This window comes from Cimex lectularius, unplaced genomic scaffold (genome assembly GCF_000648675.2).
Source record: "Cimex lectularius strain Harlan isolate CLEC.00 unplaced genomic scaffold, Clec_2.1 scaffold325, whole genome shotgun sequence".
In the NCBI taxonomy this organism is placed as follows: Eukaryota; Metazoa; Arthropoda; class Insecta; order Hemiptera; family Cimicidae; genus Cimex; species Cimex lectularius.
In genome coordinates this window covers 100,118-127,829 of record NW_019392911.1, presented here as the reverse complement: position 1 = coordinate 127,829, position 27,712 = coordinate 100,118, and the positions used below count along the sequence as shown (strand labels likewise).

General features: G+C 34.3%; 1 protein-coding gene across 2 annotated transcripts in view; it reads left to right on the top strand.

The window, feature by feature from the left end:
- LOC106672998 (transcription factor Sp3-like) overlaps positions 1-27,712 on the top strand; it is a 168,237-nt gene that overhangs the window by 77,042 nt on the left and 63,483 nt on the right. The window contains exon 2 of one of the 2 annotated variants that reach the window (XM_024229277.1): positions 26,666-26,806. The exons of the other annotated variant lie outside the window; for it this stretch is intronic. Within the exon in view, the coding sequence (XP_024085045.1) occupies positions 26,666-26,778 (113 nt within the window). The 3' untranslated portion in view covers positions 26,779-26,806. Of the gene's footprint in view, positions 1-26,665; positions 26,807-27,712 lie in introns of those variants that run through there. 2 annotated transcript variants of the gene reach the window in all.

Sequence of the window (27,712 nt, the reverse complement as noted above, 5' to 3'; positions counted from 1 at the left end):
TTTAGCTAACAGAGGTGGTTTACACGATATTAATTGTTTAAACAATTTATTATGTCCAATAGACAATATTATAGAATTAAAACCTTTTATTTGTTATTTTTCATAATCCCTTACTTAAATATTCCTTCAGTAAAAAACATAATAATTTCTAATAAATTGTAATGCAGTTTGCAATAAATATAACATATAAATGTCTGGGAACATAAATACTAAAAAATTGGAAATATTCCTGGGATTCATTTTTGAGCAGTTTATTTCGACGGATGACGTTGCGCTTCATAGAAATCATTTAAATAATTGTTTTGAACTTTCAACTTATCGCGATTAATAATAATTTTTTATTGTTCTTCTTGGCCCAGGTGGGATCTAGCTTGTTGCCGTTGGACCAACGATTTCCTTCCCTTGTTTTCTCGTGGGGTCAGCGATCTCAAATTCGACTCAAAAGTCAAAAGTAGTAACGAACATCTAATATACGTGTACAGTATCAGATCTCACAAGATGAACTGTTATAGGAAAATATCGATAAAATATAATTTAAATAGTAATAAGGGGGAAAATAAGAAGACCATTTGAGGGAGTAAAACTTACTACATAGTCAAACCCGTAGCTCCACAATCCCTTCATTGTACAAGTAATTGTCACCAGTATTTCAAATATTTTTTAAAATAAAAAATGTGCATTTAATATCATTTGTAAATGTTAATGTAGGTTTTCTTTTTGTGAGAACTGGAATAAATGAACGTAGTCATTGCATGGGTGTTGCGATGATGAGAGAAGCACAGTTTCACATTTTTACAAGCTTGTAGAAATGAAATCGTTTAGATTTGAATTTTGATGCCTGTCTGGAACTCGATCATGACAGTTAGCTGGTAAAAATAGTTTTATTCGTTTCAATATATTTTGAAATGCTTGTAATTTCTTTTTTAATTTTTCAGATATATACATTTATACATTTCTAATGTTGAAATATATGAATTATGTATTAATATATTTTCAGTCGTAAGTAGCACACAATTTTAGACGTCGGGTTTTTTTTATACTTCTCTTTTAAGAGTATTGTGTCCCATTTCCCAACATTATGAGCTGAATCTCTTTTATGGATTTCATTACTTTTTCATTATTTCCACCGTGTTGTAAGGCTGCCACAGAATTTTCTCCTTTTGAGTGTGTCATTTATCAGTCTGTTAACGATCGTATCGGCTGTTATTGTATTCCTTTTTTTACAATTTTGTACTAATGTTTTCCATCTTCTAAGCCTTTATGTAGTCCGTCAGATTTTCCTTCTGTTCAATATGTGTGGTGTTTAGTGACCGTTAGTTAATGATTATTTGGAGATCGTAAGATGCGGTCTGGTGTAATGTAGGCTTTAGAAAAACATTTTCTTTATCGTGCCAACGTTTTGATCTTTATTGAGATCACCTTCAGGGCTCAAAGTGTTTGTTTTCTAAAAAACAAACACAAACGTGTGGCTAAAAGATGTGTCATTATTGTGTGTCGTGTTGAGAATCAATCAATAATTGCGTAGTTCATTAAGTACCTCGAAAGTATGGCATTTTCGTTTAGAAGGTGTAATAATATAGGGCGAAATCAACCAATCCAAAGCTTTATAAAATATGCTCTTTTCAACTGTAATTGTTATTCTTAATTCTCAAGCTCATCCATGACATCTCTCATACCACTCCACTAATGACCAGCCACCCAATGATGTATATGTTCAAATTTGGTATAGATCAAATGGTTTCTAAGTTAATTTCGTCTGAAATTGGACCTTGTGGAGGAAGTGAGGGGCCTGGTTTGTCAATGCAAATGGAATCCTTCGACAAAATTTGTGGCACGTTAGTTAGTAACGAGGAACCACAACCGAAGCCTGCGTTTCAGTCGATGTCAAATTATCAGAACAATGCGATTTGGGTGCTAATTTATAACGTGACAATTACATTCTACCAAAAATACACATCACTGGTCAAATTTCAATTGTTTAAAGGTACTGATTTTGCATGAATTTAAGTTCTAGTGTTCAGTTTTCTTTTCAGTCTGTCAATTTCAATGGCATGTAATTCAATTTTTTATAGCTCGTTAAAATTTATTCATTTACGATTTAAGAATCTCAGATTTTCAAAAAGAAAAAAAGTTAATAAAAGTTTTTTTTTACATTCACTGTCTTGCACTGCTTCTCATTTTTGAAGCCTTTGTGTGGGATGTAATAAATTTAGTGTGTGGTGTTTAGTGCCCGTTAATTAATGAATGTTTGGAGATCGTGAGATGCGGTCTGGTATGACGTAGGTTTTAGAAAAACATTTTCTTTATCGTGCCAATTTATTGAGATCACGTCATATTACACAATAATGACACATATATACAGAAAACGTACACTTTGAGCCCTGAAGATGATCTCAATAAACATCGCAACGTTGGCACGATAAAGAAAATGTTTTTGTAAAACCTACGTCACACCAGACCGCATCTCACGATCTCCAAATATTTTGTTCAATATGCCATTTTCGCTCTTTTCCTACGACAATTTATTGTTATTTGCGTACTAATGTAAGATTATGTATGTAAAAGTGTCATTTAATTTTTTTGGCATTAATAGTAATAATAAAGATGTTCAAAAATCATGTACAATTAAACATTAAAGTCACAAACTGTATACAATTTGAAAACAGTCAAACTTTTGTGGTTTATTGTTTTATTATTGATTATTATATATCTTATTTTCATCTGTGAATTATGCCGAACGAAAGATAATTTCCAGTGTGGATTTTTTGAGTACATTTTAATATCTTTTATTTAAATGAGTTGGGCATAAATTTGGTTTACCCGAAAAATGGACGGTACGGTTGGTTTTTTATTTTTTTTTACCGAAATAGCTCAATTTTTTCTTACTCTAGTTCGGTTACAGAACGATTACACCACTCACAGCATAATAACATAAACATGGTAAACTTCCTGCTCAGCCGTTGCACTTTTGACTGGTCAGCAGTTTTCCTCCCGGTGCACTTTATGCAATTATTTCCATTTGCGAGTTACTCAATGAAAGAGGCAAATGAATTGAATGTTTTATTAATATATAATTTAAACCGGAGGAAATCACATTATTTAATTCACTGAGCAAAAAAATACAAATTTGAAATTCACTTACGGTTTTATAGCTTGAAGAAAAAAAAGAAACTTCTTTTAAGAGTTAGAGTATTCATTACTAATTTACTTTAATCTTTGTTAATATGTCGCAGGCTCATTCATGTAAGCTTTTATAGGTACAATAAATAAATAGAAAACTTGAATGTAAAACGTGGAAAATAAGTCCACGGAATGTGCAGGAAGCAAGGAAGAAGGTAGAAACATAATATTCAAGATTTTCTTACGTTGTCATCTTGCTTCGGTGCTGTTTTGTGTGCAACATTACTCCGCGCGTTTTTATTTGGCATCTGAACTAAATTTGGATAGAGTTACAAAACCGTTTTCGTCAACTTTGAAGAAAACGGAGTACAAAGACGTGAGGAAAAATGTTTTTAAATCAACGCGAGATGTTCTCTTGCGTGTATACGCCTTTTTTACTCCTACGTTCGAAGATTTCATGTTCCCACTCCTTTCTGAATTAGTTAAAAGGCTATAAACATAAATTATATCTTCGGAGAATTTAAACTGCAGAAAAAAGATGTAACCTTAACTCGTCTTAGAATTGACATACGCGGTTGACACACGTACACTTACTTTTGGGCGAATGGCCGTTTATGTGTCCGGTATGCAGAGAAAAGTTGCTCAATGTGTCCCACATAATTGAAGGGCGTCATTCTTTGTGTTCATATAGGAAACAAATGGGAATGCCGCCCAATATATGAATTGTGCTTGAGCACGCCGGCGAATCTTTAGGTCCTCCTTTTGGAGGAAACGGAGTTGTTTTATTATATATATTTGTGATAGTTTTGTGTACCTAATCTGATATAAACAACTCGATTTAGGTTTATAAGTAATATTATAATTAATTACATTATTATTTGTAAATAATATTATTTTATAATATTCATTTGTATCCTGTGCAACACATTACATATTGTTCTTAACGGTATAAAATCTAGGGAACTACTGAACCCGGAGGACATGTCATATGGAAGTCCAGCGCATGCTGGAACTGTGTTTTGTTATGGGGTTAAGGTAGAGGAGGTTTCGGAGCCACCGTCGATCGAGACGTTGGATACCTTGGCGTAAGGAGTTTGGAGGATTCTTCTGAGGGCTTTTTATTGGAATGCTTGGATTCGTTGGCTGTTAGATGGCTAGGTGGTACCCCGCAGTTTCGCTCCGTTTGTCCTAATAGATCAAACTAATGTTTGAACAGAGTTAGCTTCGGTGGTAGAAATTAATATAATTTTTTTAAACAATATAAAACACTAACACAGTACTGAAAAAATTGGTCCACATTTGAGCTGAAAATGAACCTTTTTTTAACGTGTGGTGTTTAGTTGCCGTTAATTAATGATTAGTTAGAGATCGTGTGATGCGGTGTGGTGTAACGTAGGTGTAGAAAAATATTTATCGTGCCAACGTTTCGATCTTTATTGAGATCATTTTCAGGGCTCAAGATGATTCAGAAAGAAAATGTTTCTCTAAATCTACGTCACACCAGACTGTACCTCACGATCTCCAAATAATATTTTTTTTAAACTCATAAAACTGGACGATGTATATTTCAAAAGATTTGTCTGTACCCATTGTTCTTGTGCAACCTATCACTTAAGTTGTTCTTTAACACTGAACAGAAAACGTTCTAATTATAAGACAAGTGCACATTTTAGTCAGTACATGTATAAAATATATTGTTTTGCTAAAGAAAAAAGTGTAGGAAAAATCGACTAAGTAGAATCTCAGAAGAATTTCAAATCCTAAAACACGCCCCATTACTGCTTTGTCTTTTTAATTGACAATACCAAGCCTGGGTAACGCGATAGTCAAACTCATTGGAACGTCGCGTTGGCGGGGGTTTCAGCGGGTTCACTTTTGTAATTCATGTCGAGAGACTTTACTTGACGAAGACATTCATCAAGGTACTCTGGTTAATATGTAAAGCATAAGGCCATATAATTACAAAATCTACTTTTTTTTAAACTTTTGTAGTATAAAGCTTAATTTTGAGAGCTGTCTGTTCGTGATATCTTTTTATATTAGATCTATCGGAATTGTTTAATAGCTCAAATTTTGTGGTGTAAATTGGCATGATTAAAATCAAAAGTCCAAAATGTGAGTTTTCGTACAAAATAAAATTTCTGTTTAATGATATTGGAAGGATCTAAAGCAAACAACACGTGTAACAGCAACACGGAAATCCGGTCCTTAATGACCATTTATGGTTAATCGTTTAAATTTTTTTAGAGAAAAGGCTTCTTGAATGACTAAGTTTTGCGCATTTTTCAGCACAAGTTGATAAACATTATTTTTTCTTCTCCAAATTGGACTGTTACAGGAATAGCTGTTCCATCATTTTGATATTACTAACTCGACTGTTCGAAATAGTCCAGCTTGATCTTCACAAGGGGCCATAAATCGCTTTTAAATAGGCCGACGGGAGAGATCGTGATGACGACAGGGATCCGGGGGCCCCAAAACGGCGGCCAAACATTAAAATCGTCGATTCGCCTCTGAAGTCGCCACAAAACATCGTTTTTACCGGCTCCTAAGGCTGACAAACCGCAGAAAAATTTATATTCTCACAGAGAAAAGACGCAGTCGAGTGCGTCCCGGGTGAGATAATTGGATTGGAAAATCTACGAAGATTGTGATGACGCAAGATTGCGTTCACGTCTCCAAGCGAAACAGTCGGGGAGGGAGGGAGAGAGAGAAAGAGAGAGAGAGAGAGAGAGACAGAAAGAGAGGGAGTGAGAGTGAAAGCAAGAGAAAGAGAGAGAGAGAATGAGTGAGATAGATCGACAGAAAGAGAGAGAGAGAGAGAGAGAGAGAATGAGTGAGACAGATCGACAGAAAGAGAGAGAGAGAGAGAGAGAGAGAGAGAGAGAGAGAGAGAGAGAATGAATGAGTGAGATAGATCGACAGAAAGTGAGAAAGAGAGAGTGAGAGTGAGACAGATCGACAGAAAGAGAGAGAGAGAGAGAGAGAGAGTGAGAGAGAGAGTGTGAGAGAGAGAGATAGATAGAAAGAGAGAGATAGAGAGAGGGAGAAAGAATGAGTGAGACAGACAGACAGACAGAAAGAGAGGGAGAGAGAGTGAGAGAGAGAAAGAGAGAGAGGGAGAAAGAATGAGTGAGACAGACAGACAGAAAGAGAGGGTGAGAGAGTGAGGGCAAGAGAAAGAGAGAGAGAGAGAGAGAGTGTGAGAGCAAGAGAGAGAGGGAGAATGAGTGAGACAGACCGACAGAGAGAGAGTGAGAGAGAGAGTCAGTGAGAGAGAACGGTCTATAAAAATCTATCTAAAGACCGAAAACCTTTCTTCCATCTCGACATCAGTAGTGACAGGTTCCTTAATTGTTCTCCTTTCTCATATTATTTTTACTCTATGCCACTCTTCTTCTTAATAGTTATTTACAAAACAAGGAGTTTCATTATGAACAAAACCCCTTCTACTAGATTGACAATGATATATTAACCGAACATATTCAGTGTATAAAATATGCTTGTATGTAAAATTTCCTTTAGTCGCGCCGGACAAAATATTTGATATTGATATAATTGAAATAGATAATCTCTGGTCCGACTGCCCTTGCTCGCTCCGGCTGACAACATGGTTACGTTGAAGTTTTGACAACACTCCATCTACTAAAGTACAGCTTAAAACATACTTAGGGAACATTTTACTTACCATTACATTAATTGAATTATATTTTGACATTATTTAATGATTTTTTAAAATAAATTTAACTTAACTTGAACAAAGATTGCAAAATCTAATTACATATTGCATCTGGCCATAACATCAGATAATTATAAATTAATTCCTTGACAAGTTTTCACAGTTAGAGAGCAAAACTGCCGTTTGACTTTTTTTAAGTTTTGAACCTAAGATTCTGCATTTCAAATTTGAAAAGATTGTTCGGTTTTGGAAATTCTTGAGAGGGGAAAAAATTAAAATTGTTTCTAATTTATAAAAGAAGTGTTAAGTGTTGTGGATATTGTGGAGACTTAGAAAGGATTTTCGTGTTTTTCTCAGATAAATTGGTCGCCAGCCCTTGAACAATGAATAAAGGTTTTGCTCGTCCTCCTATAAATTATGACCTACCAGTCTATGGGATTTACTTCCATATTATTATTGTTGTTATTATTAAAATTATACATACACAACATAGATAGACAGTAAATATAAAGTTTAATTGTATCTCATCAACACATCATGAAATGGGTAAATGTTCGTTATGCTCTATATAAACCATAAAGATTAACATTCAATCAGAATATATTTTTTTTAATGCAGGGGGTTTTCACAGTAGAGATTAAAATCACACTTAGCACGTGGCGAACACTTTTGAAAAGTTCACAAGAACAGCTCCAGGGTAGATTCCATGACACAACCCCCCCTCCCAACATGCGCCTAATGATGATTACGTGGGTGGTACTCTTACCGGCATCATGGTTAGATGGCTCTTTGTGGCTGGATAAACACTCCCGACTGGGATTTTGAAACTCCAGGGCATAGTGTAATGCCGCTTAATTTTATTTGAACTTGATCGTTTCTTCCCTTATCTATTGTCTACCTTTTCAACAGTTCCCGGGGTAAACAAATTTTACGATAGGAAAAGTAGGATGAATTTTCTTTACTTACCCGAATAAGTTTTCAAAAACTATCTTTCGCAGATAAGTTTTCATATTACGTCAAGTTTGGAAACAAAAATTGGCTTAATATCTCTGGCCTGATGATATAGGATATGAATATGATATATACATTTTATTCCTGTATGTACCAATAATTGAACAAAAATCCCGGACCATATTTTTATTTTTTGCACATTCTCTCACTCTCTCTCTTCTCTTTCCCCTTGCTCATTTTCTTTCTTCTCTCACACATTCTCTCTCTCTCTCTCTCTCTCTCTCTCTCTCTCTCTCTTCTTTCTACAGGCTTTTTTCTATTTCTTCTTGCTTTCTTTGCCTTCCTCTCTTCGCCCGTCTTTTCTTCACTCTGTGTACATGTTTTTCTCTTTACATTCATCTGTATTTCTTTTACTAACTTCCCCTCTCTCGTTTTCCCTCTCTCATTCAACTCAATTTATTTTTAAATCATTGTGTTCGAATTCTAAAAGGTTCCTAATCTAGGTTTTATGTGCGTTAAGAAAAGTCTGTATATAATTTGTTAATTTAACATGTATTATGATAAAGTAATATAATTACTTATATTTAGGTGAACTTACCCAAAGTCTAAGCATTCTTGCAATGTTACTCTGTATAAAGACATAAATTATAAGTTTAACTTGCTCTCACTTTAATCATGTGCAATAATTTACTGTTGAATTTTCGATAATTTATGTTGGAACGGCATAGGGTGGAGCTACGAGTGCAGTCAGACCCAGTAAGTGACCCTGTGATGGTTCAGTATGAATTCATCGTCAAGGAGACCAAAACCATACACTTTCAATAACTTGTTTTTAAGTCTGAACGGCAGTAAATAAAAATTATAATCAAAATTACGTTATGTAAGAAAAGTCGTAGAGACCTAACTTGGGTCGGGAGTTGATGTCCGAGTGGATCGAGGTCACGATAGCTCAGGTGGTAGAGCAGCGGCGTATCTAGCCGAATGTCGTGGGTTCGAATCCCTCTCGTGCCATAGACTTTTTTCATCTCAACTAAAAACCTTAATTAATTGTCATGTATATCCGAACAATAAAACATCATCTCTTTAAAATGTGACACGATGGCGACTTGGTCCATGCCTTCTTGAGTAACATCTAGAATCTAGGTTGCGTGGATGGCCCTTCGAACCTAATAAAAAAATATATATATAAATATATTTTAATTTTCTGCTTGAGGAATTGTACGTATTGCACATAATTTATTGTATTTCATTTAATTTATAGATTATTTTTTCACGTTCGCCTTTTAGATTTGTTTCCCCTGGTTGTTTACCTTCACAGAAAAAGAAAGAGGAAACCCTCGATTGAACAAGGGAAAATCGATAACATTCGGAGGAGAAAATACTTCAACTTGTTACCAAAAAGGGGAATAGTAAGTTGTTCCAGCGCCGGTTGGCTAATCTTGTTATAACAAAAAAAAGACAACTGCAATCAGGAGGCTTAGACGTTTTAGCACTAAGACTGCCAGCTATGATCTAGTTTTACGGCCCCTTTTGGTAATGGCTCTGCCCCAGCAGTCTGTGGCCGTCCCTTGCCTATATCCGGCCCTCTGGATTGTCCACGATGCTAGGCTTCCCGCAACGCTCCGACCACTTTTTCCATAATACGAGGTACTAGCGGGAAAATCTGGCAAGGTTCCAGTGTTCGTAACAGAACGTATTTCCAAAAATATATTTACTGTTTTGTTCTTCAGGTCCATTTACTTGACTTCACTTTGTTAATTTATTACATTTTGTGACAAACTACTACAAATTTGGATCGACTGTTCGTATAAAAGTTAATTTTATTTTAGAACTATACTGGGTGGTCAAAACCTCAAGATTATAGGAAATGGAACGCTGAGTAAAAAAGGTCCTTTAAAAACCTGGATCCGGGAAGCCTTCAGTACAGATCTAGTGTAAAAAAAAAGAAGAAAAAACACGTTTTCTGACTTTATTTGTGAAACAGTAAGTAAACCGCTATTACTACCATAAAACAATTTGGGGGTACCAAGTACTTTTGCAATGTTGCTGACTTGGTAGATACATCAAAGGTTCACTGTTCATAAATTTGTTATAACACCTTTCGGATTTCAAGCATGAAAACTCATCATCAGCTTGAAAAAGTTACAAGCACATCTCTCGACGTGAATTGCAAAAGTGAACCCGCCGATCCATTAAAGGTTTTCTTTATTTTTAGGTTCATAACAAATATGGTGTGGGTAAAATAATAATATTTTTATGGTTTTAAAGGTGGTTTAATTGAGGCCGTTTAAAAAAAAAAAAAATATGGCATTTTTTATGGTATTATTGTCTAAACGTTGCTTTAATAAGTAGCACCAACCCCAAGTTACCGATCATGCTGACAATGTACTTAATTTAGAAAACGTGAAATTATTGAAAGAATGTACGATTTTTTTTTTAATTTAAAGGCTGAAACCTTATTGGTAATTAAGCCTTGAGTCTGTGCAAGTCAACGGCGCAGCCCGGCCCCCTCAGAGTGAGGCCCCCGCAGACCCCGGCGCAGTGGCAGCCCCAGGCCTAGAAAGAACGGAACCCCACGGATCTCTCGCAACTGATGCTTTTAGTCTTAATATTGCGCGCAAGACTTTATCGAGGAGGGGTCGGTGTCTAGTCACCATCGACACCTCCTCTAGGCTCGCTGGAGATTCCTTGACCTCAAAGTCCGGGGAGGCACCCCTCAATCCAGCCCAAGACCGACCAGCACCCGAGGCCCCGCACAGGCATCGCCAGAAGTCAGCCGCACCACACCGCCAACATGGGGAACCAGCAAAGGAAACAAGAGTTGAGGGGATGGGATATTAGATTTTATCAATTAGTTGGATGTCTGTCAAGAAGTTAAAAATTTTGTTTGTTGATGTTGAGTTGTTGCTTAGTATGGATTGGAGGTCTTTGGGAATCTGATGGAGGGTTCTTTTAGAGGTGTATAAAGGACAATCTATTAGGATGTGGGATATTGTGATGGTAGTTTTACGGTTTAGGCGTTGACACGGCGCTCATCACTGTAAGGTAAAGGTCCTGGGTTCGAATCCAGCGGCCCTGCATTCGAACCCGACATACTTTCAAAAGCACCGGCACCCCGAGGGTTGATATAACCTCTGCTGTTGCGAATCCTCGTAAAATTAAAATAAAAAACAAACGAAAAAAGCCGCTAATGTCGGAAGAGTATGCCACACCAAAACACCAAAGACAGGCGGACTTTGTTTGTGGGAAAGAGTAACTGCAAATCCTCTGTTTGTTCGAGGAGAAATTTAACCTATATATGTGTGATGATTAGTGAACAGAAATACTTTGATTGAATATAAAAAATATTTTTTTGCATTGTATAAATTCACTTTTTTCCACATCCTACATGTATTTGTTAAATTTATTTTAATTAATTTAATTTATTAATTTCTTTGTAAATCCCGGACCCTGAAGATGATCTCAATAAAGATCGAAACGTTGGCACGATAAATGAAATGTTTTTCTGAAACCTACATCACACCAGACCGCATGTCACGATTTCCGATTAACCCATATGTATGAATTAGAACGACGTTTCTTTTAATTACTGTTAAGTAATTACGTTAGTTTCTGGTAATTCTGATTTCCTATCCTCGTTATTTTCGTCTATAGACAAAATATTCACTAATGAGTTTTTGTGTTTCTAAAAGTAGGACATGCAGTAGGAAGATCACAGTCCAACCATTACACGAACCAAAACATTGAAGATGGTAAAATGCCGAAACTCGTCAGACATACCGATGCAGGGAGGCTGGGAAGATCTAAATGATCGGCACAAGCCAATTAGAACTTTTCATCGCTCGTTTATGAATAGTTATGTTTTTATGCGTTGTACTCTGTTCACACTTCCTTATTGCGCTCCTTCGGAGATAAAAGTAGTACAGTTTTTCTTGAGTGTGATTGAAGTGGGTGAAGTGACACCGCATTTTTAGACCTGTGGTCATTTATTCTGTAGAAAAATGAAATTTACCTCGAATAGAAATTCCGAAATGAAACAGTCTTGAAACATGGCGTACAGTTTTGTCTTATGAAATTTTAAGAAGTTATGTCGTCCTCCATTTTGTTCAGCATGTTATTTTATTTTTGCCTCTATGAAATAGAAAATTTTCCCTTCAGAGTAAAGTATTCAAAACAACAATATACATATTCTTATTAAATCCTGTTTTCTTTTCTCGTACCACTGAAATTGTCGCATCCAACATTATTTACCCCTGTCTTCGCTTTTTACGTCTGTTTTAGTTGCTTACCAGAAAGAATTTGTTCAGACGGCGATTAATCTTAATACCAAAGTGTATCACTTGTCACTAGAACGTCAAATAACAAATTATGCCAGCAGATCTTTCCTACGATTTATATCAATTTTTTTTATTGCTACATTATTTTATTATTTTGTTTTATTGCTTTATTGTTACATCGCAAATGTTGATTTAGTTATTATTGTTATATGTTCAATATGTCTCTTGTACAAGTTGAAATAGGGAGATTTTTTTTAAATTAACAAATAACAAGTTATATAATCAAAATAATATTCCCTTATTATTTACATGCTTGTCAATCTTTTCAGGTTTTATTGCAAAAATCTGAACGAAAGACATATTAAGCAATTATTTCTTGGTAGACTTTTCTATAGCGCAATAAAACAAATAATTTCATTGTTGGATCTTTTTCATGTTTTTCTTATATTAACACACAGTTTTGATTCGTTTTAAATTGGATTTATTAAAATTTATTGTCATGTACAAAACAATTACATAGAAATGAATGGTGGAGTGAGTGCGGTGTTCAATCCTTTTTAAAAAGATGGATCACAGTAAGTTGTTTTGGAACGTCCAGATTTCGAGCCCTTAGCTCATCATCAGCATTGAAGTAGTTCTACAACCACGTCTCTCCACATGAATTGCAAAAGTGAACCCGCCGATACCCCCGCGAACGCGACGTTCCAATGAGAAGCTGGTTTTTTAATGGCGCTCAATTTGAACGTGCGAAAAGCGAGATTTATAACACGAGTAAATATTATAATAGTAAGTGATAATTTTTAAATATTATATTAATTATATATTATTATTAATAATAATATAATTATATTAATTTAAATATTATATATGATAATAGTAAGAAATTAATCATAAATTAGTGAATAAAGATAAAAGATAAAAAATTAGAATAATACCTTAATATTATTAAATTATGATAAAGATAATAACAATTAAAATAATTAATTTAATAATTTGGACGTTTAATATTAGTTATGTACGTAATTAAAATGGGAGGTAGATCAAAATCTATTATATTATTAATGCATTTATCTCCATGTTCAATTTTACATTTTTTAATTTCAAATTTCTCAAACCAATCTAGTTCTCTCCCTTTGTTGAAACAATGCTGTTGTATTTAAATTTTAATTGAAAATACGTTTGGTTTCTTTTAGATGAACCTTAAATTCCGAAAATTTGTTCGATTTAGGCAAGTGTTCTTTTACTCTCGTTTTTATTTCTCTACCTCTTCGTCCTATATATTTAATATCACAATCATTACAATTAAGTTGGTAAACCCCGCTTTTTGCCAAGTTGTCTACCATGTCTTTAGGTTTTGAGAGGATGTTTTTAAGTGAACACGTACTTCTAAAAGCTATTCTAAAACCTTCTTGTTTAAAAATTTTACTAACTTTTTCTGATAAATCACCAATGTATGGCAAACAACGGAAACCTAATGATTCGTTTATGGTGGGATGGCTGAGTCTATTGTTGATTCTTTTAAAGTTAATTTTTTATTTTCTTAACTAGCAATAACTACTAACAATACTTTTTAAAAGGATAGTTCCTACTCACAGTAAGTTGTTTTGCAACGATCCGGATTTCGAGCCTTTTAGCTCATCATCAGGTTTAAGGACTTCTACAACCACGTCTCTCGACATGAATTGCCAAAGTGAACCGCTGATACCTCCGCCAACGCGACGTTCCAATTATCAGCTGATTTTTTTAATGACGCTCAATTTGCGAAACGCGGAAATTATAACACAAATAAATATTAGAATAATAAATACTTAATATTACTATAAATTACTATAAAAATAATAATTAAAATAATTAGATTAATTATTTGGATGTTTGATATTATTTATGTACATATTTAAAATGGGAGGTAGATCAAAATCTGTTATATTATTAATGCATTTATCACCATGTTCAATTTTACATTTTTTTAATTTCAAATTTCTCAAACCAATCTAGTTCTTTCCCTTTGTTGAAACTATGTAACACTCTTGTATTTAAATTTGAATTGAAATTATGTTTTGTTTCTTTTAGATGGTCTTTAAATTCCGAAAATTTGCTCGATTTAGGCAAGTGTTCTTTTACTCTTGTTTTTATTTCTCTACCGCTTTGTCCTATATATTTAATATCACAATCATTACAATTGAGTTGGTAAACCCCACTTTTTGCCAAGTTGTGTACTTTGTCTTTAGGTTTTGATAGGATGTTTTTAAGTGAACCCGTACTTCTAAAAGCTATTCTAAAACCTTCTTGTTTAAAAATTTTACTAACTTATTGCGATAATTCACCAATGTATGGCAAACAACGGAAACTTACTGATTCATTTGTGGTGGGGTGACTGAGTCCTATTGGTGATTCGTTTAAAGTTAATTTTTTTATTCTTTTAACTAGCAACCTATCAATAAACACTTCTTGATACCCGTTGTTTTTTTGCTAAGGTTTTAATAGTTTTTAATTATTTTTTATAGTTAGCAGGTGTTAGCGGAAGTTTTAACATCCGGTCTAGGAGCCAAATGAAACCAGCAGCCTTTTGGGACCATGGGTGGGAAGAATCCGCTGGTATCATAGTGTCTGTAGTTGTGGGCTTTCTATATAACTAGGTTGTTTATTATGGACAGTTTTAGGTCTAAAAAGTTCAAACAACCATCTTTGCAGTGAGTTGTAATTATTTTGCCAATTGTACTTACAAGTTTATGGCATGGGTAATTATAAAAGGACACTACTGGTCTTATAGGTTTGTGTTTGTGTGTGTGTGTGTGTGTGTGTGTGTGTGTGTGTGTGTGTGTGTGTGTGTGTGTGTGTGTGTGCGCGCGCGTGCGCGTGCGTGCGTGTGTGATAATCTCTAATTATGTCAAATTTTTATTGCTTAGTCGTTGATTACTGCAAAGGTTGATTATTAATTGTATTTTTAAACGGTGTCATGAGTATGCAACGATCCTGTAGCACTTTAAGAAAAATAAAAGACGTGCAAAGAATAAAATTGGCAGTTTATTTTTAAGATTTCTGATTGGTTAATCTGCAATGCATGTGACACGACACTTGTAAATGATTGTTTATTACATCTTTGATCGTGACCTAAAAAGATATCAGAGTAGTGAATCCTTAAATTTACTTTTGTACGTTAACGCAGTTTCCTCTGTAGAATGGATTTTGCCGTTGGACGAAATTGGATCAAAACTTTAGTAGGTCGAGTTGATATAGCCCAACCGGGGGGAATTGCGCCTCCCCCCATTTATTTATGCAGATTGTTTCCAACTTCACCTTGATGCAGGTCTATTCTGTTTAAAATTCGTCTTTGGTTACAACTCGTATTATTTTCAATTTCGCAAGTCCTTCTGGCGGAGGCCGAATCGAAAGAGCGGTATTCATGGCATTCGCGTTTGCGGCCGGCTAACTAAAGCTAAATTAAAAAAAAAAAAGTATCTTCTTACAAGGTACATTCGTACGTAGTAGTTTATTGCCAACTTTGTACACCATTTATCAGATTGACGACGGCAAGGCCGACTATCCTAAAATAGAATCGACATTAGGCTGAATTATTCATGTGATTGAATTAAAATGTATCATAGGAACAATTTTTAGATACGCGAAAACTAAACGGATAATAAATTTTCATTTTCGTCAATTTCCGACGATCGCGGAAGTCACTGGATGACTGTTTTTACGAAATCAGTCCAAACGAACTTTACAAATTGTTTACGTTAATAGGAACGTTTGTTTTGCAATGGTCCTGCTGTAGTTCTAATTACAATCCAAACTACACACCTAGATTTGTTTTACTTTTTGTGAAAATAAAATTTTGATTAATTCGTTGATCGGCATTTCTTTCTAAACAGATTGCCATATATGCGTGAATTAAATGTATTGTTCTCCTTTTAGGCGAAAAACCTTAGAATGTTATAAAAAATATTATTATTTAACTTTTCATCTTTAAAAAAACTTATTACTGCTGAATATTTTAGGTAATCAAATTAAAGTGTAGATTTTATTTCTGTATAATTCGATAACGAAGTCGTCTTCGGTAAAGTCCAATATTTCTCCGTGTGCTTTGCGAGGGTAGAGTCTGTCAGAAGCGTTTCGGCATTTCGCCATCTTCGGTGGTGAGTTTATATTTTTGTTGGTCTGAGCACTTTCACATGTAAATGTCGTATTTATATGTTCTAAAATATTTATAAAAGTATTAAAAAATGTAGGGTGGTGGACGTGTAGTTTGCTCTGTTTAATTCTTTTTTCAAACTGATCTCGTTGTTTTAGTCAGTCTTGTAGGTTTCGGCTTCTCCCCATATTCTAATATAATAATAAATAACATTAATATTAGTAATAAATGATTAAAATCACGTACAAAAAAAAAACATATCAAAATTAGTCAGTGACTACATCCAAAATGTCCTAAATCTAGGGAAACACGACAACCTGATATCTTGCGTTCCAGGACGCAAGTGAATCCTTAACCAATCACCAGAGAAAGTAAGATCTGCAAGGCTCTAGTTTTTGGAGGGGTTCTTCTTCCGCTAGCTAAAACGAACCTAGAATCCTACACCCCAGAATGGATCAAGAAAGACAAAATGAAAAGTGCTAGATATTAGGCTATAGATGCTATTGACTCAATAAAAAAGCTAAACCAGCCCTCGCCAAAATTGGCAAACTCACTTCTGTAGTTAGAGAGAGCTAAATTCGGTCACTGGCATCTGAGAAAACATCTACATACCTCTTTTGTAGGTTATGCAATGAAGAGGAAGAATCAGCCACCCATGTCATCTTCCAACCGCTCGATGAAGGCATACCTGGGATACAGAAAAGCCGTGAAGGGTGTGCACATCTATCCGACGTCAAGCATACGCCACGTACAGTCCACAGCGTGTATCACAAATCATCACAATCGCAAGCCTCTTTTGTTCTTAATGCATTATTTTGAGCAAAACCGTGTAATAAATTGTTAGTTAAATTTTATGAGCACAAAGATGTAATAAATTATTAGTTAAATTTAATTGTTTTAAATAAAGTTATTCTGGTGTTTTGATAAATTTTCTGTCTAACCATCATAATTAAATATTTTTTATAAAAACTCATTAATTTTTGATCTCGTTTCATTTGGTTTATATTGAAATAAGAATGTTGTAATTAATTAACATTAAAAATATGGGTGTCCTGTTCTCAAGTTACTCGACGAAAATGGTGTAATTTGTTGTATGGAGCAAAACCATGAAATAAATTGTTAGTTAAATTTCAGTGTGGTATTTCAATGCTTTGGTCAATTTTCTACCAAACCATTAAAATTAAATTTTTAAAATAAAAACTAATGATTTTTTGATCACGGGTAATTTGGTTTATATTAAAATAAGTATGTTGTAATTAATATAACGACAATAATACATGCAGTTTAAATAAAAATATGAGTGTCCGGTTCTTTTGTCTTCGACTGTACTCGATGCGACCCGACGAAAATATGGACAGTGAGGATCGCAGAGCGTAGAGTAGGTTAGCGTTGCATAGCATCGGGCAGATGTGCACGGGGGTAATATAACCTTTTGGAAAAATGGACTTTGGATTTGCGTCGGGTAGCGTCGCATATCGTTGCAAAGGGTAAGCGTGTTCCCCACTTTAGCAAGTCCCGAGATGCTCATCTTGACTTGCGTCAAATAGTGTGCCTAAGCATATGCGTAGTTTGTACAACCACCCAGTTTGTGCGGAAATAGCGAATGGGTATTTGCTAAGCGCCGTGCGAGTCCAACAGTGAAACAGAACTTGCTGCAGCTGCGGTTACTGTTTTGTGTTGTGGCTACAAACTCAGTAACAAATCAGTCACAGATTACTGTTGCCCCGTCTTACTTTCGATCCGTTTCCTCGTATCGAACATCTCGTACCGATTTTTGTTGATTAAGTTAACAATTGATTTCTGAATCTGTGGATGCTTCGAGTTTCTTTAGGAGGTTCACACCATAGTGGTAACTCCAGAACTTTTGATCTCTGTTAATTTGGTTTGTTAAAAGTATGTTGTAATTAATATAAAGGAAATAATACATGTAGTTTGAATAAAAGTATGAGTATCCGGTTCATTTGTCTTCGACTGTACTCGATGCGACCCGACGAAAATATGGACAGTGGGGATCGCAGAGCGTTGAGTAGGGTAGCGAGTAGGGAAGACGGGGGTAATACAACCTTTGGAAAATTGGACTTCGGATTTACGACGGGTGGCATCGGGTAGCGTCGCATAGTGTTTCATCGGGTGTGTTCCCCTCTTAAGAAATGCCACCCGATGATTTTACCTAACAACTTTTAAGCAAATAGGACACAAAAAAAATTAAATTAACAAATCTATAAAAAAGTCCTTGTCCATAAATTTCTTAAACACTTTCTTTCGAGGATGATAGTTAATGAAATCACTTCCGGTCCATTTTACTGCGATGTTACCAATAAGTGCCACCGCTGGGAGAAAGAATAATTTTGACGCAGGCTATTTGATTAATGCATTGAGAATACTCCTCCGCTATATTGTCACTCTATATATCACTTTGTGCGAGCGACGGCATTTCCATGAATTTCCCATTACAGCTATCACTCTGAACCGACTGTATTATATATACATCGTTTCCCCTAGACGGGCGAATTTAAAATTAGTAGGGCAAAGTTATATTTAAAATTTGTTGCCTTTAATCGTGTTGCATTTGTAAATTAATTAAACTTTTTGATTCTAACTGGCTACGGTTGTATTAGCATAATAATAGGCTAGAATCTTGGCTCATGTGAAATCGAGAGACCTACTCGTAGTTTATAAAGACTGTCAGAAACAAAAAGGTTTTATTTTCCTAGAAATTTTCGTTAAATTCTATAGTATTTGACTGTCAAATTTTTGAGATTTTACAGTCATACCTACACAACTACGTTCAGCATCCCAATCAATACATTTTATATTTTATTATTATTTCGCAGAAAATTATTATGTTTATTCGATTCGATCCGTATTCGACTATGGGGCTATTTTTTATGGATCAGCTTCCCAATCGCTGTTAAAGAAAATTAATACACTTCGGTATGCATGTATAAGGCGAATTCTTGGAGGTCTACCAAGCACCCCCATAGTTGCGTTAGAAGCCGAAGCTTGTGAGCCTCCTCTAGAAATGCGGCGCCAAAAATTAGCGTTCAATTTCCTTATCAAACTTTTTTGTCAGGAAAGTCCTATATTTAATAAAATAGTTAGACTCACTGAAAAAGTTCTGACCTCAACCTTTTACCAAAAAAAGAAATCCCACACCCTAGTGCCTTCCTACAGTCAGTTCCTTTCATCTACTCCCTTTTTAAAAGCCCTGTGGACCCCATGTATCAGATGGAGTACGAGGTACTAATTAACAATTTCGACACAACATTTTTTAAAGATTATTCCCAGCTCGACTCGCATATTGTTCAAAAAGAATTCCTAGCCGACATTAACGAGATGTATCCGGAACATGTGTACGTATTTACTGACGGCTCTTCCATCGATGGCAAAACTGGTTTTGCCTTTTTTGACCCTAAACATCAATACAAGGAACAACATTCGCTTCCAACTTCAATGTCTGTTTATACAGCAGAACTAATTGCGATAGATAGCGCTCTCGATTACATACGAAAATTGGGTGATTCTAAATTTTGTATCCTCACAGACTGTCGAAGCATTATAGAAAGGATAAATAACATTACCCCAGAATATAAATGCAGAAACTATATTTTTGCCCGAATCTGTAAGAAAATGCTTGAGACAAAAATCATGGGAAAAAGGGTGGCATTGTGTTGGGTGAAAGGGCATGCAGGTTTATGGCAAAATGAAACGGTGGACGCACTTGCAAAGGAGGCTGCAACATCAGGTCCAACCCTTGACATTAAAATTCCTAAAGATGACGGAAAAACTTTTTGGAAAAGTTTTGTCGAAATCTGTGGCAAGAAAAATACAACGCATCAAAGGTTGGCAATTATTACAGGTCACTGTTCCCTGAGCTCAAGAAAAAACCATGGTTTTCGGAAGGCGATAGCCCAGAAGGAATGTCAAAGGATTTTTACTCTACTATTTTTAGACTGAAGACAAATCATGGCCTATGGGGTAGCTACAAGAAGAGAATCGGTCTCCGAACTGTCCCACTTGCGATTGCCCTTCAAATCCTTCCCACATAATTTTTGAATGTCCAGAATATGAAAATGAAAGAGACAAACTGCTAAAAAATCTGAGCAAAGTCCCAAATATTTCAAAACCAATAAACTTAGAATCTGTCCTAATAACCAACAACCCATCAGCTTTCAACACAATCTATGGATTTCTAAAGTCCATAAACGTTTCTTTCTTCAAGCATGAAAATTTAGAAGATGAGAAGATGATGGAGCTGGCCCTGGTCGGCCGATCACGCTCGACAGTAAAATGAAAATAGAAGAAAACTTCATGAGTAATATGCCAGCGTAAACCCCCCCCCCAAAAAAAAATAAATAAAAAAATAAAAAATATATATCTGTAAAGGGGTGTGGCAGGCTAATATGCAAGGCAACTTGGGGGACTAGGATAACACGCAGACCAACCAGTTCAGTTTGTCAGTTTTTGCAGACTTTTAGACGTCGTTATGGTCAAATTGATCATTTAGAGAAAACTAATTAGAAATGTTTGTAAATTTTTGCGCGTGGTATCACCTAAGTTACGCCGCCTGCCCCAAGGCCACCGCCAACTTTGTGCGTGGGTAACATTGAAATTAATTCCAAAGGACGCCCCCTCCCCACGTGTTCTATCCTCGCATTTGACTTTGTAAAAACCTTGCCCGAGGCTGTGCAATTTCCTAGAACTCTGCCGAAAAGCAAGGGCTAAGTTTCAAGTTGAGGCGGCCCCCGTGCGCGAGAATTCTTATAAATTATACTTGCAACAGGAAATCGCATGTTTCCGAATATGCTTGACTGGAATGTCGTACTGCATAAGTCCCATAGCCAACACCGTAAATATAGCGATTTCTAGTAAATTTTCTTTTATGCCAAACAAAGGCAACATGTAGAGAAGATATAAAACGGAGATTGGAAAACAAAGACACACATTAATTCCTTTCATATAATTAGTTCCTTTCATTTTTATCTCTTAATCTTACAGTTATCCTTATTCCCAGAGGATAGGCGAAGCAAATTCTTAAAGTGATAAAAAAATTTATTGCGTAATTCTATTTTTAATCAATATCCAAAGAGTGGTACAGCCAGGGATATCGATCGAAAATGCCAGTTTATGCCTACTATCTGAACTTCCGTTTCATTATTTAAATTGACAATAAAGGAATTAACAATGCAATTCTATGTTAAAACATGGATTAAATAAGTACATATTTTATTAATTCTGTATTGATCAAATCAGGTTTAGCTAAATTAAGTGAGTACTATACTACAAACCGGTTTCTTCTATAGCTTTGATAGTATTGTCTTGTCCCCTTTGATGGCGACATTACCTAACTGAGAACAAACATCAAACATGATTTTCATATAAACATCAATCTTTTCTGAATATTTTGGTTTAAGTAAATTAATAATCCGATCGCCGGAGGAACTGTAAACAATATTTTAGAACATATAGGAGTGTAAATAAAATTGACAAAAAATGAATTAACAATATTTTAGAACATATATGAGTGTAAATAAAATTGACAAAAAATTAATTATCATATTTTCTTTGTTCTTAACTGTAAACAATATTTTAGAACATATAGGAGTGTAAATAAAATTGACAAAAAATGAATTATCATATTTTCTTTGTTCTTAACTGTAAACAATATTTTAGAACATATAGGAGTGTAAATAAAATTGACAAAAAATGAATTATCATATTTTCTTTGTTCTTAACTGTAAACAATATTTTAGAACATATAGGAGTGTAAATAAAATTGACAAAAAATGAATTATCTTATTTTCTTTGTTCTTAACTGTAAACAATATTTTAGAACATATAGGAGTGTAAATAAAATTGACAAAAAATGAATTATCATATTTTCTTTGTTCTTCAGAACGATTTTCTCGGAACGATTACCACAAAATTCTCTTTCTATCCCCCCCTCTCTCTCTCTCTCTCTCTCTCTCTCTCTCTCTCTCTCTCTCTCTCTCTCTCTCTCTTTCTCTCTTTCTCTCTTTCTCTTTGTTTCTCTCTGGAAAACATTTTCTCAAGTATAATCCTTGTTCTTCTAGTCAAGTCACGAGAATGAAAACGAAATTTCAAACTTTTACTAACAGGCTGGTATATATAGTTAATATAAAAAAAGGAATTAAAAAAAACTATGTATTCCGTTTTACAAAAAAAAAAAAAAACAACAGAATTTGGCAGCTACAGATGTAAGATGTGGATTACAATCCAAAAAGTGGGATATTTACGTTTTTTGAGCTTCCTGAAAGTGCATTTTGAAACAAATGTTTATAAAATCTAATTACCAACCATTGAGTCTTGTTTTGTATATTATTGAACGGCATATATCACATATTTTGTACATTTTAATGTACGAAATTCCAATATAATTTTAAAATATACAAAATTTGACATCAAGAAAAGAAAAATTGAAAACATTGTAACTCTTTTACATGTTTTCCAATTTCAAATAATAAACAAATATAAAAAATTACGTATAAAATATTAATTAAATTTTTTGAATGGGTTACAAAATACTGGTTCCAAAAAGCATGCCAGTTTTCCAGAAATTCATCAATACCGTCCAATCCACTAAAAGGAAATAAAAATCATTGTTTTGAACAATGGTTTTATCAGTGTTCGTTTCGCTCGTGTAATTCCTTTAACATTGTGTTTAATACAATTAATTAAGGTTTTTAGTTGAGATAAATTAATTGTAATATATTAATTGGTCAAGCGGACCAAGAAATTTGTGAATTGAGTTTAATGTAGTTTAGTTATTTGATTGTATTTAAGCATTACAAATACTCCTATACAAGGGGTGTACACGTTGATTTCTCTTTTATTTTACAAAGATATATTACAATAATTTATCAACGCCAAAAAAAGCTACACTACAGAATCGCATGAACAATATAGCAACATTATATATAAATATATAAAATCTTAATTGGTTTATTTAATTTATAACATAATACAATTACATAACACTATTATACATAATAAACATATTATGGACAAATAGAACCTCTGGTAGACTGCATCATTCGTCTAACACAAGCTCTCAACTTCAATGCTCCCAATATAAAGCCAAATAAATCAATATTTTTTCATCAACCTAGGTCCTATATAATAACCATTTTAATTTCTCGTTACAATTGAACAATTTGTATGCCCATATTATGTGTGCCAAAGTTTCATTCACCTTCAAACTGATGGTCCATAATTGTGTGCAGTGAATGGAGTAATAGTTTAGTCGTAAATTAGCTGGGTTTTTTCTGGTAATACATAGTTATCGAATTTACCAATATTTTTAAAACAATTTGTTTTTGTTTTCCATCTGAAACAATAATTAACATAAATATAATTTCGATATGTACCTTTATTGTATGATCAATTGAACAGTGGGCATGTCACCTTTTCGCCTCACCGTCCTTGAAATCAATTTTAGTCTTCCCCTTTGGTATATTTTTTTATTCGAGTTTTCTCTTTCTACTTTCTTTTTAGGATGAAGGATCGAATGAAAACACGCCGGAGACAAATGATACGGTCGAATACCCAAACGACGAGTACGTGCAGCCATTCGCCCGGTTATAAATGTGCGAGGCGCCGAATGATGCCAGGAGTCAAGTTTGAGCAGACCGCAACCCCCTTGAATGTTTAAAGGGCGGCCGGAGTTGTCTCAATCCGATGAAATGTCTTGAAGATAGTTGAGGTTTTAAGTCGGCCGAGACACGTGCACGTTGTGGAAGAATGTCAGATTGTGAACAAGGACGTTGACGGCGGGTGGGTTTGTTTAACTCCCTGGGCAAACCGCAGCTGATGTGAGCCTGCCCCACCTTGAAACATTGAAACTCGGAAGATTTTCGAAGAATAAAATCTTTGGTGTTCCAGTTTCACCGATTAAACATAAACAATAAAAGTTCGATTTTCGCGTCTACTGAAATAAAATCATCACATAAATAATACTATGGTGTTTTCGCTAGACGTTAAATGCTTAATTGTACATATTAAGTTCGAATATACGTGTATGACCTTCATAGATTCTCATCTTACTTATCTTAATGTGTGTTCTTCAGGAAATACATTCATAAGCTTTCAAAACGTTTTATTACTTATTGTTCCTGATTAGTAATGATTAATTTTCTTTAAATCGTTCTTTCCTTTATGGTTGCTTTGTGGACAGTTCTACTATGAGCAAGTAACATCTAATAAGGAAAAAAAATTAACTTAAAATGTTTTCTTATATACAAAAGTTTTGTCTAACCACCATTAAATAATACTAAAAGCAAGTCGCCATTATTTTAATTATGTCCTTAGAAAAGCGAAAATAAGTAGAAAACTGAAAAATTCTCGGCCTACTGTTTGGAAAAGTGGACTCCTTTGGATACTCTTATGTTCAAACCTTCTAATCAAAATTTAATGCCATTTTGTGTACTTGTTGTTTAATGTTTGTTGATGTTTTCGTACATTTGAATTTTCAAAAATTCATTTTTTTAACGAGTTAAATCATTTTAAATTTAGTGTTAAGAGTGAATACGTGTGGATAGCAACACCAAATGACGGGCTAGGAATTGGTAAACCGCCTTCAGCTATACTCACAGAATTATTTTTATTAGTCTTTGATGTATCATAGGCTTTTGGAAGAGACCAGTACCTGGGCATGCTTTATAAACATAATTTGCAAAATATTGAACTAAGTGAAGCTTAGCTAAGGTGATAGAAATAACGCCATTAAAAAAAGAAAACAATAAGAGTATAAATTTATTAGGCCTGACAATCACTTAAATTGTCAGCAAACTAGAATTTAACATATAGCAGAAGGGAAAACAAAATAACAGCACTAAAACGCATGATATTCCATACACGGAAATTTACTAATGCAAGACAAAATATTGACAAAACTAACGCATGAATTAAATGACGTTCAAAAAGACAAAAATGAACCATACTTCAATGTCTGGTATTATACAAACCTAACACATTCAACACTTTATATATATATATATATATATATATATATATATATATAATCACAAGACAAGACCGATCACAAGGACCTATCGAGACTTTCCTATCCACCAAACGCATTGACAAATGCCACAGTTCACACCTTATAAAAGAGACATGACTTTACAGACACACTAAAGATAACAAGAAACCGAAACGCGTCTGTCAGACTAGCCCAGCGAGTTTAGGCAGACCACGAAATCTCACAATTTAAAAGAATAATAATAATGGGAAGTCTAGTGCCAACAAACGGCTGAGGTAATCAGCAGCAGCCATTGAGAGTCTCAATCTTTTTGTTACTCTGCTTTTATATGAAAATTAAATCCATAAAAGTGCTAGCCTCTCATTTGTAATTTTGTCTGTCAACAAAAGAACACTAAATGTACAATACATATTTATACATCATCACCTTATACAAACATAGAAGTCTGATCACATCCCCCAGTGTTCTCGATCTTACTCGGAGCGGGGTTAAACAACTCCTTCATTTCACACTAATAAATAATAGTCATTCTAATAAATTAACTTAAACAAAACACAAACATGTTAAAATATATCTACATACATTTAAAAATTCCAACAGCCTTGAGGTACCGTAACAATATAAACGTACAACACATACATCACCCATGATCGGATTTTTATTTTATTGGTGTGAAAATATCAAGAAATGAAGGAAGATACAAATAATAATTATGTAATAATAAATTAACGGATTGTTTTTCAAATAGAGCACCAAGAGTTCCCTTTATAACAAACGAACATCGAAGATACGAAAAGCGATATGTTATCGACCTGAAGCCAACAACTAACAGAATAAAGTTCTTAGTCGACATAAAAAGTCGACATTAACAGATAATCTTAATTCCTTCTTTCTACTACATCCGCAATAAACAATCGACCCGACCATAGCGATTTTTAATTAAGATTTATATCTTTTCTTAATTGAAATTCGTACAATCATTCGTTTATAAAATAAATTACTTTCACGCTGAAAAGCTATTCTTACATCTCTTATGTTATGTGGTTTAGTTTAAAATTTGTGGCGGTCTTAATTGGATCGACTTTTTTTCAGCTTTACACTATCACCATCATTGGTCGATGTGTTTTAATTTTCGCAACTCTAAATTTTGGACACACATATATAAGAAAATCCCTGGTTATAATACATTAAAAATGCGACAAATTTATTTGTGTTGATTTTTGTTTTTAAGAAATTTCTGTCTAGATATTTTGACAGAGTGATTCATATTTTTTTTTACGTTTTTTACATGTTGACTACTTCCAAAACAGTATAATCTCACGTTGTTATAAGCGCAAATGTTATTTTCGTAGACTTTAATTATCCCAAATTACATTTAATTTGCCTTTCCTGCTAAATAGCGTTTTCTCTAGAAAACGCATTTAATTTGTTTTCCCTTGAGAATGTTTATTTTATTTTTTTAAATATTATTCATTTATTTATCTTTTATTATTTCTTTTTTGCAGGTAACAAAATCTTATCATGCCAGATTTGTGAGTATTCAACATTTTATCTTGTGTTCAAATCTTTTACATGTTCATTTTTTGAAAGCAATAGTGTGGAGCACCATCACAGATAGTGTTTACAGGAAATATATTCTAACTAGATGTATTATAATAAAATTCGATAGACCACTAAATATAATGGATTTAATAAGTAAAACGAAGACTAACTTTTTTTTTTTTTTTTTATTTTTTTTTATTTATTTTTTATTATTTTTTATTGTTCTTATGATCTTGCATATTAGCCATGGTACGAATTCTTGTGTGTTCAAATTGGGGGTTATCGGGAAAAAAGGACTATAGGCGACGGTGGGAATCGAACCCACAACCGCGGCGTGAGAGTCTCTCATGCTAACCACTCGGCTACCGCGGTCCCCAACTAGACTAACTTCACTAACAGTTCCCCGTGGTCACATCATATGTCGCCGAAAATCGAATCCTTATCACACGTCATTTGAAAAATGGCAAAAAGAAGGTAAAATTCGAAAGGTAGGTAAGCTGGGAGTGTTGGTGTTCGAGTGGATCGAAGTCACGATAGCTCGAGTGGTTTGAGCAGCGGCATATTGAGCCGGAAGGTCGTGGGTTCGAATCCGCTGACTCTAACTTTTTTATTTCAACCAAAACCTTACCTAAAAAGATTAAATAATTGAAAGAAGTAATTTGGTAAGTATACCAGTAAATATAATGAAGTTAATAATAAGGCCATTCGTTCAGCACCAATCCGAAGGTGAACGATTAACTTTTTTAAAGAAAGGAATTGAAAAATGACTGAAATGAGGTACTAGAGAAGGTATTGTTAAACAACACGGAAAAAGATTTTGACACTTTAATAACAGTGATTCAAAAGTGAAAAAAGTCATTTTTTTAATAAACTTTGCATATTAGCCAAGGATAGAAATGAGGTATATTTGCGTTCAGTATTTTTTTCGTGCATGACAAAAAGGACCAGGGGCGACGGTGGGAATCGAACCCATCATTGTAATATTGTACAACAAATTGTAATATTGTAGC